Below are 13654 nucleotides of genomic sequence, written 5' to 3' on the forward strand. Positions count from 1 at the left end.
GCCATTTAATCCCATGGGCAGAATTCTCCGCTCCCGTGAAAAGTCGGGAAGGCCGTTGTGAACTCGGCTGAGTTTCATGACGGCCTCGGAGGCCGCTCCTCTCACCTTATTCACCCCCACCCAGGGGGCTAGGAGCAGCCCTCCGTAACTCTCGGCCGCCGGGCCTTGACGCTTGCGTCTAAGCGGCGTGCCGAGAATGACGCGGCCGGCGCGCCTAAGTGACATCAGCCGCGCATGCGCAGGTTGGCCGGCTCAAACCCGCGCATGCGCGGTTGCCGTCTTCCCCTCCGCTGCCCCGCAAGACATGGCAGCTTTATCTTGCGGGGCGGCGGAGGGGAAAGAGTGCGTCGCTTTGAGACGCCGGCCCAACGATCGGTGGGTACCAATCGCGGACCAGCCCCCTCCCGAGCACGGCCGTGGTGCTCTCACTACCCTCTCCGCCCCCCCACAAGCTTCAAACCAGCTTTTGGCACCATGTTCACGACGGCAGCGGCCAGGTGTGGTTGCCGCCGTCGTGAACCGGTCGCGAACAGCAGGCCGCTCGGCCCATCCGGGTGGGAGAATCGCCGGTCGCTGTGAAAGACGGCGAGCGGCGATTCTTCCGAGCGGGGGGGTGGGAGAATCGCGGGGGGCGCCAGGGGGGGGGCGTGTCGTGAGTCGCCTGGCCCTCCCGCGATTCTCCCACCCTGCATGGGGAGCGGAGAATCGCGCCCCATGTGCCTGCTCCACCATTCAATTAGATCATAGCTGATGTGTATGTTAACCCGATCCACCAGCTTAGGTTCTGTAACCCTGAATACCCAACAAAAATCCATCTGTTTTGAAATTTTCAATTGACCCTCAGCTCATTAACGTTTTGGGGAGAGAGTACCTGATTTCCATTACCCTCTGTGTGACGAGTTTGCTGCTGCAACATCCCTGAAGAACCTAGCTCTAAATTTAAGGCTAAACACCTTTGCTCTGGACTCCACCACGGTCCTCTCTGTACCTGATCAACTGTTTTAGTTGTCTATCGCTGTATGCGGACGACCTGCTGTATATGTGGCGGACCCAGAGGGGGGAATGCCGGGGGTGATGGAATTGTTAGCGGAATTTGGGGGCTTCTCGGGCTATAAGCTAAATTTAGGAAAGAGCGAGGTATTTGTAGTGCACCCGGGAGATCAAGAGGAGGGGATTGGGAGGCTCCCTTTCAGGAGGGCAGTGAAGAGTTTCAGGTACCTGGGGGTGCAGGTGGCCAGGATGTGGAACAGATGGAGGAGGAATTTAAAAGGTGGGACATGGTGCCGCTATCGCTGGCGAGCAGAGTGCAGTCCGTCAAAATGACGGTTCTCCCGAGGTTCTTGTTCCTCTTCCAGTGCTTTCCCATCTTTATCCCTAGGGCCTTTTTTAGAAGGGTGACCAGCAGCATCATGGGATTTGTTTGGGCGCATGGCACCCCGAGGGTGAAGAGGGTCTTCTTGGAGCGGGGTAGAGATGGGGGGGGGCTGGCGTTGCCCAACCTCTCGGGGTACTACTGGGCGGCCAACGTGTCGATGGTGCGTAAGTGGGTGATGGAGGGGGAGGGGGCAGCATGGAAATGGATGGAGAGAGCGTCCTGTGGGGATACAAGCCTGGGGGCCCTGGTAACGGTGTCGTGGCCGCTCCCTCCCACGAGGTATACCACGAGTCCGGTGGTGGCGGCTACCCTCAAGATTTGGGGGCAGTGGAGGTGACATAGGGGAGAAGTGGGGGGCTCGATGGAGGCTTCGTTAAGGGGGAACCATAGGTTCGTCCCGGGGAACATGGATGGGGGATTTTAGGGATGGTACAGAGCGGACATTAGACAGCTGAGGGACCTGTTTATCGACGGAAGGTTTGCGAGCCTGGGGGAGTTGGAGGAGAAATTTGGGCTCCCTCCGGGAAACATGTTTAGATATCTGCAGGTAAAGGCATTTGCTAGACGGCAGGTGGAGGGATTCTCTGCGCTCCCCGCGAGGGGGATGAGTGACAGGGTGCTTTCGGGGGTCTGGGTCGGGGAAGGAAAGATATCCGATATCTACAAGTTTATGCAGGAGGTGGAAGAGGCATCAGTAGGGGAGCTGAAAACGAAGTGGGAGGGGGAACTGGGGGAACAGATCGAAGACGGGACATGGGCTGATGCCCTGGAGAGGGTTAATTCTTCCTCCTCGTGTGCGCGGCTTAGCCTCATTCAATTCAAGGTGCTGCATAGGGCCCACATGACTGGGACGAGGATGAGTAGGTTCTTTGGGGGTGAAGATAGGTGTGTTAGGTGCTCAGGGAGTCCAGCGAACCATGCCCATATGTTCTGGACATGCCCGGAACTGGAGGAGTTCTGGAAGGGGGTGGCGAGGACGGTGTCAAGGGTGGTGGGATCCAGGGTCAAGCCAGGATGGGGACTCGTGATCTTTGGGGTTGGGGTAGAGCCGGGAGTGCAGGAGGCGAAAGAGGCCGGTGTGCTGGCCTTTGCGTCCCTAGTAGCCCGGCGAAGGATTTTGCTACAATGGAAGGCCCCCAAGCGTGGAGACCTGGATCAATGACATGGCAGGCTTCATTAAGCTAGAGAAGGCCAAGTTCGCCCTGAGAGGGTCGGTGCAAGGGTTCTTTAAGCGGTGGCAACCTTTCCTCGACTTTCTGGCTCAACGATAGGGTACGGGGACAGTAGCAGCAGCAACCCGGGGGGGGGGGGGGGGGGGGGGGGGACGATGACTGTGTTTGTTTATTTTATTTAAATTTGATTTATTTAATTTTAATGGTTAAGTTTTCTTGTTGGGGGGGGGGTGGGGGGAGTGTGATACATGTGATGTTACGGTTTGGGGGAATTTGTGGGTGTTATGGGGCAGTTAGTTGCATATTATTACTTGTTATATTTTTATATTTTATATGTAAAAAATTCCAATAAAAATTATTTTAAAAAAAAAACTGTTTTAGTTGTCTTAAGCACATCAATTAGATCCCCCCCCCCCCCATAACCTTTGACAATCAAGTGAATACGAGCCTAGTCTGTATAACGTGTTTCCACAATTTACCTCTTTGAGCCATCATATCAAAGTAAACTTAACTCTTCAGTCTATCCCGCCGTTCAAAGGGATCATGGCTCATCTGCGACATGATTCTGTATGCCTCTTTCCCCATGTCCCTTAACACCATCACTTTGCAAAAATCTATCAATCTCAGATTTAAAATTGGCATTTGATCCAGCATCCACTGGTCTTCACAGGTTCGCACTGCCATGGGTCTGGCCCGGAGTGGGGGGGGGGGTCTTGCCACTTGGAGGGCGGGGGGTTCCCGGGGGCTTAAACCCCCCCCCCCCCCCCCCCCCCCAAGGTTGGTGTGAGGGGGGGTCAATAAAGCTATTGATTTGTTTTATGCTGGAGATGTATGGATATATGTCTGATCTCCACAAGTATAAAATCTAAATGCCCTTGTCTGTATTGTTGCAGAATTTATGCTATTACAAATTGATGTTGAAGAAATTCAGAAGATTGCTCTGAAATACATAACTTATTTGTTGTATGAATCTGAGGGTAAGTGAATGTCTATCAATACAACCAGGTCAACAAATTTCCTAATCCCTGCAGGATATGGGCTTAGAAGGTGCTATTGCAGGAGCCTTGGCGAGTTGGACAAGGTTTGGGGGACTCAGGTGAGATACTCATGCAGAATCTGACCTGTTCGTATAGTCATAGTATTTACGTGGCTTGTCCAGCTATGTTTCTGGTCAATATCAACCCAAAGGATGATGATAAAGGGGGATTTAGCGATGGTAATGCTGTTAAGTGTCAAGTCAAGATGATTATATTCTTGCTTTGTGGAGACAGTCACTCCTTGGCACTTGTATGGGTGAATGTTACTTGTCACTTTACAGTCCAAGCCTGAATATTATCCAGATTTCACTGCATGCAGATACAGAGTGCTTCGCTGTCTGAGGAATTGTGAATGGAATTGAACATTGAGCAATCATCAGCAAATAATCTAACTTCTGACCTTCTGGCGGAGGGAGGGATATTGATGAAGATGGTTGGGCCTAGGACACTGTTCTGACATAGGCCGCGATTCTCCGCAACCACGATGGGTGGGAGAATAGCGGGTGGTCCGCTCCCGCACCTCCCGCTATTCTCCCACCCCCCCCAAAATGGCGTGTCCGGTCTTCGACATGCCGCTCGGAGAAACGCAGGCCGACGTTTTTCACAGCGGCCCGCGATTCTCCGACCCAGATGGGCCGAGCGGCCTGCCGTTCCCGACTTCTTCACGACTGCGGCAACCACACCTGGTCGCTGCTGTCATGAACATGGTGCCGCCAGGTAAGTGTGGGGCCTAGGGGGGGGGCGGATCGGGGATTGAATACCACGACCGTGCTCAGGAACGGACTGGCCCGCGATCGGTGCCCACCGATCGTCGGGCCGGCACCTCAAAGGGACGCGCTCTTTCCCCTCCGCCGCCCTGGAAGATCAAGCCGCCACGTCTTGTGGGGCGGCTGAGGGGAAAGACGGCAACCGCGCATGCGCGGGTTTGAGCTGTCCAACCCGCGCATGCGCGGCTGACGTCATTAGGCGCTGCCGCGGCATCATTCTTGGCGCGTCGGGCCTTGAAGCCAGGGACAAGGCCTGGCCGCCGAGTTTCCCGGTACGGCCCTCCTATCCCCCCGGGTAGGGGAGAATAGGGGGCCGGGAGAGGCTTCCGACACCGTCGTGAACCTCTCCAGGTTTCACAACGGCGTCGGGCCTTGCGGAGAATTCCGCCCATAGTTTTTTTTTAAATTTCCAATTAAGGGAAATTTAACGTGGCTAATCCACTTACCATCTTTGGGTTGTGGGGGTGAGCCCCACGCAGAAATGGGGAGAATGTGCAAACTCCACACGGACAGTGACCTGGGGCCAGGATCGAACCCGTGTCCTCAGTACCGTGAAGCAGCAGTGCTAACCACTGTGCCGCCCTGCCCTGAGATAGTTAATAGTTTCTCTACTTTGGGCACTGACATATAGAGCATTGGCTGTGGAACCTGTACCCTATAGAGTCAGTGATCATGACACTGTACCCACTCCATGTGATATCAAGAAAAGGCTGAGTGCACAGGATATAGAAAAGATTATGGACCACTTTGACATTTTGGCTATAGAGCTGAAGACCCTCCAGAATAGTTGCACTCCTAGCCAAGCTGTTTCAGTACAGCTACAAACTGGCATCAACCCAACAATGTGCAGCACGGTAGCATAGTGGTTAGCACAAATGCTTCACAGCTCCAGGGTCCCAGGTTCGAATCCCAGCTTGGGTCACTGTCTGTGTGGAGTCTGCACGTTCTCCCCGTGTGTGGGTGGGTTTCCTCCGGGTGCTCCGGTTTCCTCCCACAGACCAAAGATATACAGGTTAGGTGAATTGGCCAGGCTAAATTGCCCTCAGGGTCCAAATTGCCCTTAGTGTTAGGTGGGTTTACTGGGTTATGGGGATAGGGTGGAGGTATGGGCTTGGGTAGGGTGCTCTTTCCAAGAGTCGGTGCAGACTCGATGGGCCGAATGGCCTCCTTCTGCACTGTAAATTCTATGAAAATGTGGAAAAATGCTTCGGTAAATCCTGTCTACAAAAATCAGGACAAATCCAATCTGGCCAAATACCATTCTGTCAGGACTCCTAGTTCAGGATTCTCTTAAGGTTAACATGTAGGGCCAGTCGACAGTTAAGAAGGCAAATTCCATGTTAGCATTCATTTTGAGAGAGCCAGAATACAAGCGCAGGGATGTACTTCTGAGGCTGCATAAGGCATCTGGCAGACCCCATTTAAGAACAAAGAACAAAGAAAATTACAGCACAGGAACAGGCCCTTCGGCCCTCCCATCCTGCGCCGATCCAGATCCTTTATCTAAACCTGTCTCCTATTTTCCAAGGTCTACTTCCCTCTGTTCCCCGCCCGTTCATATACCTGTCTAGATGCCTCTTAAATGATGCTATTGTCAGCAGTTTGGGGCTCCATATCTAAGGAAGGATGCACTGGTCTTGGAGAGGATCAAGAGAAATGATCCGGGAATGAAGACTTCATATAAGAAGCAGTTGAGGACTCTGGGTCTGTACTCGATAGAGTTTAGAAGGATAAGGGGGGATCTAATTGAAACTTAAACAGAATACTGAGAGGCTTAGATTGAGTGGTTGTGGAGAAGATATTTCCACCAGTAGGAGAGACTAGAACCGGAGGGCACAGTCTCAGACTGAAGGGACGATCCTTTAAAACTGAGAAAAGGAGGAATTTCTTCATCAATGAGGAACTCATTGCTGCAGAAGGCTGTGGAGGCCAAATCACTAAGTGTCTTTAACACAGACATAGATAGGTTCTTGATTAATAAGGGGAGCAGGGGTTACGGGGAGAAGGCAGGGGAATGGGGATGAGAAACATATCAGCCATAATTGAATGGCGAAGCCTAATTCTGTTCCTACATATTATGGTGTGATCCAAGCCACACACACTGTAATTTGGAAATATATCACTGCCTCTGGGTCAAAATCCTGGACTGCCTTCCTAATAGCACTGTGGGGGTCAAATCACCTGCAGTTATTTGAAAAGGCAGCTCACCATCTTCTGAAGGATAATTATTGATGGGCAATAATGCTGGTGTAGCCAGCGCTACCCACATCCATGAATGAATAATAATTTTTAAAATCAAAACATCTGGACCAGGCACCTAAATACTATGACTATGTGAGCAGGTCAGAGGTCGGGAATTCTTCAGTGAGTATCTCAGGTCCTGCATCACCAAACATTGTCCACCATTTACAAGGCACTGTAGCAACTTGCCAAGGTTGGTTTAGCACAGGGCTAAAGCACAGACCAAGGCAGGCCAGCAGCACGGTTCAATTCCCGTACCAGCCTCCCCGGACAGGCGCCGGAATGTGGCGACTAGGGGCTTTTCGCAGTAACTTCATTGAAGCCTACTCGTGACAATAAGCGATTTTCATTTCTGTAGGGGCTGTTTAGCACACTGGGCTAAATCGCTGGCTTTGAAAGCAGACCAAGGCAGGCCAGCAGCACAGTTCGATTCCCGTAACAGCCTCCCCGAACAGGCGCCGGAATGTGGCGACTAGGGGCTTTTCACAGTAACTTCATTGAAGCCTACTCGTGACAATAAGCGATTTTCATTTCCTTTAACAGCACCTTCCAAACGAATGACCTCTACTACCCAAAAGAGTAAGGGCAGCGGGCATATGGGAATGGGCCTCACGGTAGCATGGTGGTTAGCATCAATGCTTCACAGCTCCAGGGTCCCAGGTTCGATTCCCGGCTGGGTCACTGTCTGTGTGGAGTCTGCACGTCCTCCCCGTGTGTGCGTGGGTTTCCTCCGGGTGCTCCGGTTTCCTCCCACAGTCCAAAGATGTGCGGGTTAGGTGGATTGGCCATGCTAAATTGCCCATAGTGTAAGGTTAATGGGGGGATTGTTGGGTTACGGGTATACGGGTTACGTGGGTTTAAGTAGGGTGATCATTGCTCGGCACAACATCGAGGGCCGAAGGGCCTGTTCTGTGCTGTACTGTTCTATGTTCTATGTTCTATTACCATCTGCAAGCTCCCATCAAGCCACACACCACCCTGACTTGGATCTATATCACCATTCCTTCACTGTCACTGAGTCAAAATCCTGGAACTCCCTTCTAGGTGCTCTGTGAATGTTCCAACAGCACATGGACTGCAGCGGTTCAAGAAGATCGCTCACCGCCTCCTTCGGAAGGGAAATTAAGGGTGGACAATAAATGCTAGCCAAGTTAGTGACACTCACATTCCAAGAATGAAAAGAAAGTTGGTCCCCATGGAACCTGGTGAGAGTCAATGTCGATGTAAACCGAAGGAGAGGGACTGATACAGGAGTTAGTGCAGAGATATCTTCCTGAGAGAGAAGAGCTGAGAGAGCACTACTCTGTACAGATTGCAGTTTTGTGATCTTCCCAGTGATGGATGTTCGCAGTGATTTAACTGCTGAGGGCTGGTCTCCAATTTAGATCCTCATTGGAGGTGCCTGAGTGAAATGTTAATTTTGGTAATTTACAGTGCTCGAGGGCAGTGAACGGATGGTTCCAGTCCTGATATCTATTATGGAGCACCACAAAGACTGCTTGGAGTTGCAGGCTCGGGTGTGCCGGATACTCCTGAAATCTGCAATGAAAGGTAGGACAGTAACATTCAGAAAGTTGTGCCTGGTTGAACGCTCTCTGAACAACACGGTAAATTTACGCTGTTGTCTGGGAGCTGGGGGGGATTCTCGGGTCCTCCAACTGTTACTCGGCAGCGCACCGTTCGCTGTCGGCAAAATTCTATTGTCCCGATGCTTTTAATGGGATTTTGCATTGAAGCCTCCCTACACCGCCCGGAAACCCACTGGTGGGGGTGTGCTTCCAGCAGGGAAAGTGAATCCTGACGACTGGAGAATTCCAGCCCTGATGGATATGGGTACATAGAGCATAGAACTGTACAGCACAGTACAGACCCTTCGGCCCACGATGTTGTGCCGAACTAGTCTGAAACTAAGATCAATCAACCTACTCCCGATCATTCTAGTGTGCTCCAAATGCCTATCCAATAACCGCTTGAAAGTTCCTAAAGTGTCCGACTCCACTACCATAGCTGAGAGTGCATTCCACACCCCAACCATTCTCTGAGTAAAGAACCTACCCCTGACACCCCTCCTATATCTTCCACCATGAACCTCATAGTTATGCCCCCTTGATAGCATCAGCTACATTCACCCGAGGGAAAAGTCGCTGAACATCCATTCTATGTCTCCCTCTCATCATCTTGTACACCTCAATTAAGTCACCTCTCATCCTCTTTCACTCCAATGAGAAAAGCCCTAGCTCCCTCAACCTTTCCTCATAAGATCTACCCTCCAATCCAGGCAGCATCCTGGTAAATCTCTTTTGCAGCCTTTCTAATGCTTCCACATCCTTCCTATAATAAGGTTACCAGAACTGCACACAATACTACCAACGTCTTGTACAGTTGCAGCATAACCTCACAGCTCTTAAACTCAATCCCATATAAACCAACCTAACCCCAGTGTAAAATGGAAGGAGTGCTGCACTGCCAGACAGCTACAGTGTCAGAGGGGCAATACTGAGGGAGTGCTGCACTTCAGAAATACTCCCTCTTTGATACAATGATAAACTGAGACCCCAACTATATTCACGGGTGAATGTAAAAGATCCTATGGCACAATTGAATAAAGAGCAAGTGTGCCCCTGGTGTCCTGGCCAATATGCTTCCCCAACTGACATCACTGCCAATACAGTGCATGTGAGTTGGCATTTCTAATCAGTGAGTGTACATGAATATTGCAGAGATATTGTGCAATATTCTGTTCATTCCCTTAGTTCCTGTTTCTTTTATTTTGACTTTATTGTTTTTGGTGCAAGGATCGTTAATGGAGACATACCTTTAAGCTGAGCAGAGGAAGTAAGGAACTCAAAGTGTCAAAATAATACACTGAGTGATGAAGTTTTGTATTGTGGGCAGAAGATCCCAGACTTTATGGCACCAAAGAGATTGAAGGAGTTTGTCTTGATTAGTTGTCTGGTGACCAATGGATTGGCCAGGGGCAGTGTTCTGCCTGGCAACCAACAGCGATTGTTTCCTGTCCGATGAGGTTTTACAGAGTGAGGCCTCTGGACCTTCAAGGTGGAAGCAGCTCTCCTTCTCTCCTCAGCTGCCTACTGTCTGAAAACAGAAGCTCCTAGACCCTGAAAGAAGAAGCTGTCTGCCTGTCTGTCTCTCTCTCAAATGTCTTCTATTTCTGTGAATCTAGAGTGAAAACCATTACAAGCTGAAAGAAAAGATACCATCCATGCGAAAGCCTAAATTAAGAAGAAACTAACTGGAAGACGCCCATCTGAAACAAAAACTCTTATCCTTTTATTTTCATCATTATCTGTGTGTGTGTAGAGCAGTGTTTTTCAAACTTTTTTTTTCCTGGGACCCATTTTTACCAACCAGCCAACCTTCGGGAGTCAACCTGGCCGACCTTTGCGACCCACGCTGGCCGTCCTTCGCAACCCACGCCGGCCGACCTGCGCGACCCACCATTTTCTCCTACCTTGTTTGTTGCTGACAAAAATTGAATTTTTGGTTCCATTGGGAAATGATTTTGGGTCCCTTTGGCCCCAATGGTCCCTTTGGTCCACCGAACTTGAAAGAAAAAGGCTGCAACCATATTTTAAAATGCGGCTGCACTCTGCGTATGCGTGCCCGATCATCGGTGCATATGCACATAGTTTCTGGCAAAATTTTTAAAAATCTATTCCTGGCCATTTTGAAGGCCGCTCGCAACCGGCATTACTAAAAGCCACTGCTGCAGCTGTTGCGCGCGGATTTGCGCAATCGGGAGCGCCGCGACTGATTGCTCCGCGACCCTCCCGACACCCGCCCACGACCCACCCGCAGGTTTTGCCCCCGGGTTTGACAATGCCTGGTGTAGAGGGTGGGGCGAGTTAACCGGTTGTATTTGTTGCTTATTTAATTATAGTTACTGTTAATAATAAATAGTTGATTATGTTTAAATTTACAAAACTGGTGATTGTAGTTATTGGGCAGCCAAAGACCTCAGGTATTTTAAAATAAAAGTTAATTTCAGCCATGTCCGGGGTCAAGTGGGGCAGGCATTGACCGCGCATTGGTCCAGGGTGTCGTAACAACTTCTTTTCATTTCCTACAGCCACAGAAAACAGCATAGAAGAAGGTGTTTTGTTCAGTGACACTGTGATCAATGTCATCCTTTCTATAATGGAATCACGACAAAAGTATGTGGAGCTCCAGCAAGTCATTTGCAACCTGCTCATGGTGCTGGCAGGAAGCGGTAAGTTTGTACGCCGACAGGTCAGGCTATTGTGTGGTGTGAGAAGTGAAATCGTAAAGTCATTACAGCAAAAAAGGAGACCATTCAGTCCAACAAATCCATGCAAAATCTCTGCAGAGCAATCTGTCAGTCCCATTCCCCTCTTCTACTTTTTTAACGCTGAAAGTTTATTCTCCTCAAGTGTCCATCTTTTGAAATTATTAATCGTCTACACTTTCAATACCATCATGGACAGCAAGTTTCAGGACATTAATATTCACTGCATAAAATACGTTCTTCATCACATCCCCCTGTATCTCTTGCCCAACGCCTTAAACCTGTGTCCCCTTGTCCTTGTGCCATCAGCTAATAGGAATAGCTTTTCTTTATCTACTTTATCTAAATCTGTCATAATCATCTATGCCGCTATCAATTTTCTCCTTCCTTTATTTGAAGGAGCAAAACCCAGCTTCTTCACCCCAACCATTTGGGCATTTATGTTAACTCGGGAGTGCTACTTAGCTCCTTTGGCTAGATGGCTATTGTGCAGTTCAGAATAACACCAATGGCTTGAATCGCATTCCAGCTGATATAGACCTGGCACCTGCCTCCTTGCCCTACCCTGAGTGTGGAAGGCACCTCAAGATGAAGCATCAGCAGACAGTAATCCAAGGATTTGCCTTCAGGCAGAGCACATGTGACATGACATTAATGTTAACTGCCATTCTATCATTGTGTTCTCTGTTTACTAGATACACAGAAAATAGGGGCAAGAGGAGGCCATTCAGCCCTTCAAGTCTGCTCTGCCATTCATTATAATCATGGCTGATCATCCAGCTCATTTCTCTCATCTCATCTCGTCTAATCTCATTTAGCCTAATCTGTGCAGGGGGTAGCTGAGGCCCAGGACAGGACTGCCCTATCACAGCAGAGTTCTCCAGTGCTCAAAACGGGGCTATATGCAGCCTCGGCCGCGTGTTCCCTGCTGAAGCCCCTTATACAACATGACTCGGATTGAATAGCCATGTGTTTCTCGATGCTGCAAGTGCCGGGAAACATGCAGCTAAACGCGCTCGCTATGGGACTTGGCTCCCTTTGACTTGAATTGAGCCCCATGTCCTTATAAACACTCACACAGTGGCACTGCTGGGGGAACCTTACTCTGTATCTAAACCCGTGCTGTACCTGTCTGGGAATATTGATGGGGGCAGTGTAGAGGGAGCTTTACTCTGCATGTAAACCGTGCTGTACCTGTCCTGCGAGTGTTTGATGGGGACAGTGTAGATGGAGCTTTACTCTGTATCTAACCCCGTGCTGTACCTGTCCTGCGAGTGTTTGATGGGGACAGTGTAGATGGAGCTTTACTCTGTGTCTAACCCCGTGCTGTACCTGTCCTGGGAGTGTTTGATGGGGACAGTGTAGATGGAGCTTTACTCTATCTAACCCCGTGCTGTACCAGTCCTGGGAGTGTTTGATGGGGACAGTGTAGAGGGAGCTTTACTCTGCATGTAAACCATGCTGTACCTGTCCTGCGAGTATTTGATGGGGACAGTGTAGAGGGAGCTTTACTCTGTATCTAACCCCGTGCTGTACCTGTCCTGGGAGAGTTTGATGGGGACAGTGTAGAGGGAGCTTTACTCTGTATCTAACCCCGTGCTGTCCCTGTCCTGGGAGTGTTTGATGGGGACAGTGTAGAGGGAGCTTTACTCTGTATCTAACCCCGTGCTGTCCCTGTCCTGGGAGTGTTTGATGGGGACAGTGTAGAGGGAGCTTTACTCTGTATGTAACCCCGTGCTGTACCTGTCCTGGGAGTGTTTGAAGGGGACAGTGTAGAGGGAGCTTTACTCTGTATCTAACCCCGTGCTGTACCTGTCCTGGGAGTGTTTGATGGGGACAGTGTAGAGGGAGCTTTACTCTGTATCTAACCCCGTGCTGTACCTGTCCTGGGAGTGTATGATGGGGACAGTGTAGAGGGAGCTTTACTCTGTATCTAACCCCGTGCTGTACCTGTCCTGGGAGTGTTTGATGGGGACAGTGTAGAGCAGGGGTGGGCAAACTACGGCCCGCGGGCCGCATGCGGCCCGCCAAAGGTATTTGGGTGGGGGGGCTGTTGGGTTACTTACTGGTATAGGGTGGATACGTTGACTTGAGTAGGGTGATCATTGCTTGGCACAACGTCGAGGGCCGAAGGGCCTGTTCTGTGCTGTACTGTTCTATGTTCTATATGAGGCGCCCACAATCATAACCGGGTGAAGTAATTATTTTACTTAATATACTATGCGGCCCTTTGTGAATTGTGAATTTCTGAATGCGGCCCTTGCACGGAAAAGTTTGCCCACCCCTGGTGTAGAGGGAGCTTTACTCTGTATCTAACCCCGTGCTGTACCTGTCCTGGGAGTGTTTGATGGGGACAGTGTAGAGGGAGCTTTACTCTGTATCTAACCCCGTGCTGTACCTGTCCTGGGAGTGTTTGATGGGGACAGTGTAGAGGGAGCTTTACTCTGTATCTAACCCCGTGCTGTACCTGTCCTGGGAGTGTTTGATGGAGACAGTGTAGAGGGAGCTTTACTCTGTATCTAACCCCGTGCCGTACCTGTCCTGGGAATGTTTGAGGGGGGCAGTTTAGAGGGAGCTTAACCCATGCTGTAATTTGTTTTTGTTATTTCTTGGGATGTGGGTGTTATTGGCTAGGCTGGCACTTGTTGCCCACCCTTAATGCGGCAGTCTGTCTGGCGTCAGTACATCCACCGTGCAGTTGGGGAGAGAGCTCTAAGATTGATTTGACAGTACTTTGGACAAACAGGCGTGTGGCCTAGTGTCCACACAATTTAGTGTTTAGAGTATTTAAACCT

The 13654-nt window shown here is 50.2% G+C and overlaps 1 protein-coding gene across 2 annotated transcripts in view; it reads left to right on the plus strand.

The window, feature by feature from the left end:
* The window catches only part of LOC119955785 (serine/threonine kinase-like domain-containing protein STKLD1), a 75389-nt gene that overhangs the window by 46348 nt on the left and 15387 nt on the right, over positions 1-13654 (plus strand). For both annotated transcript variants that reach the window (XM_038782352.1, XM_038782353.1), the window contains 3 exons: positions 3441-3524; positions 8027-8143; positions 10683-10823. In XM_038782352.1, coding sequence (XP_038638280.1) covers positions 3441-3524; positions 8027-8143; positions 10683-10823 — 342 coding nt within the window. The remainder of the gene's footprint in view (positions 1-3440; positions 3525-8026; positions 8144-10682; positions 10824-13654) is intronic.

This window comes from Scyliorhinus canicula, chromosome 21 (genome assembly GCF_902713615.1).
Source record: "Scyliorhinus canicula chromosome 21, sScyCan1.1, whole genome shotgun sequence".
NCBI lineage: Eukaryota > Metazoa > Chordata > Chondrichthyes > Carcharhiniformes > Scyliorhinidae > Scyliorhinus > Scyliorhinus canicula.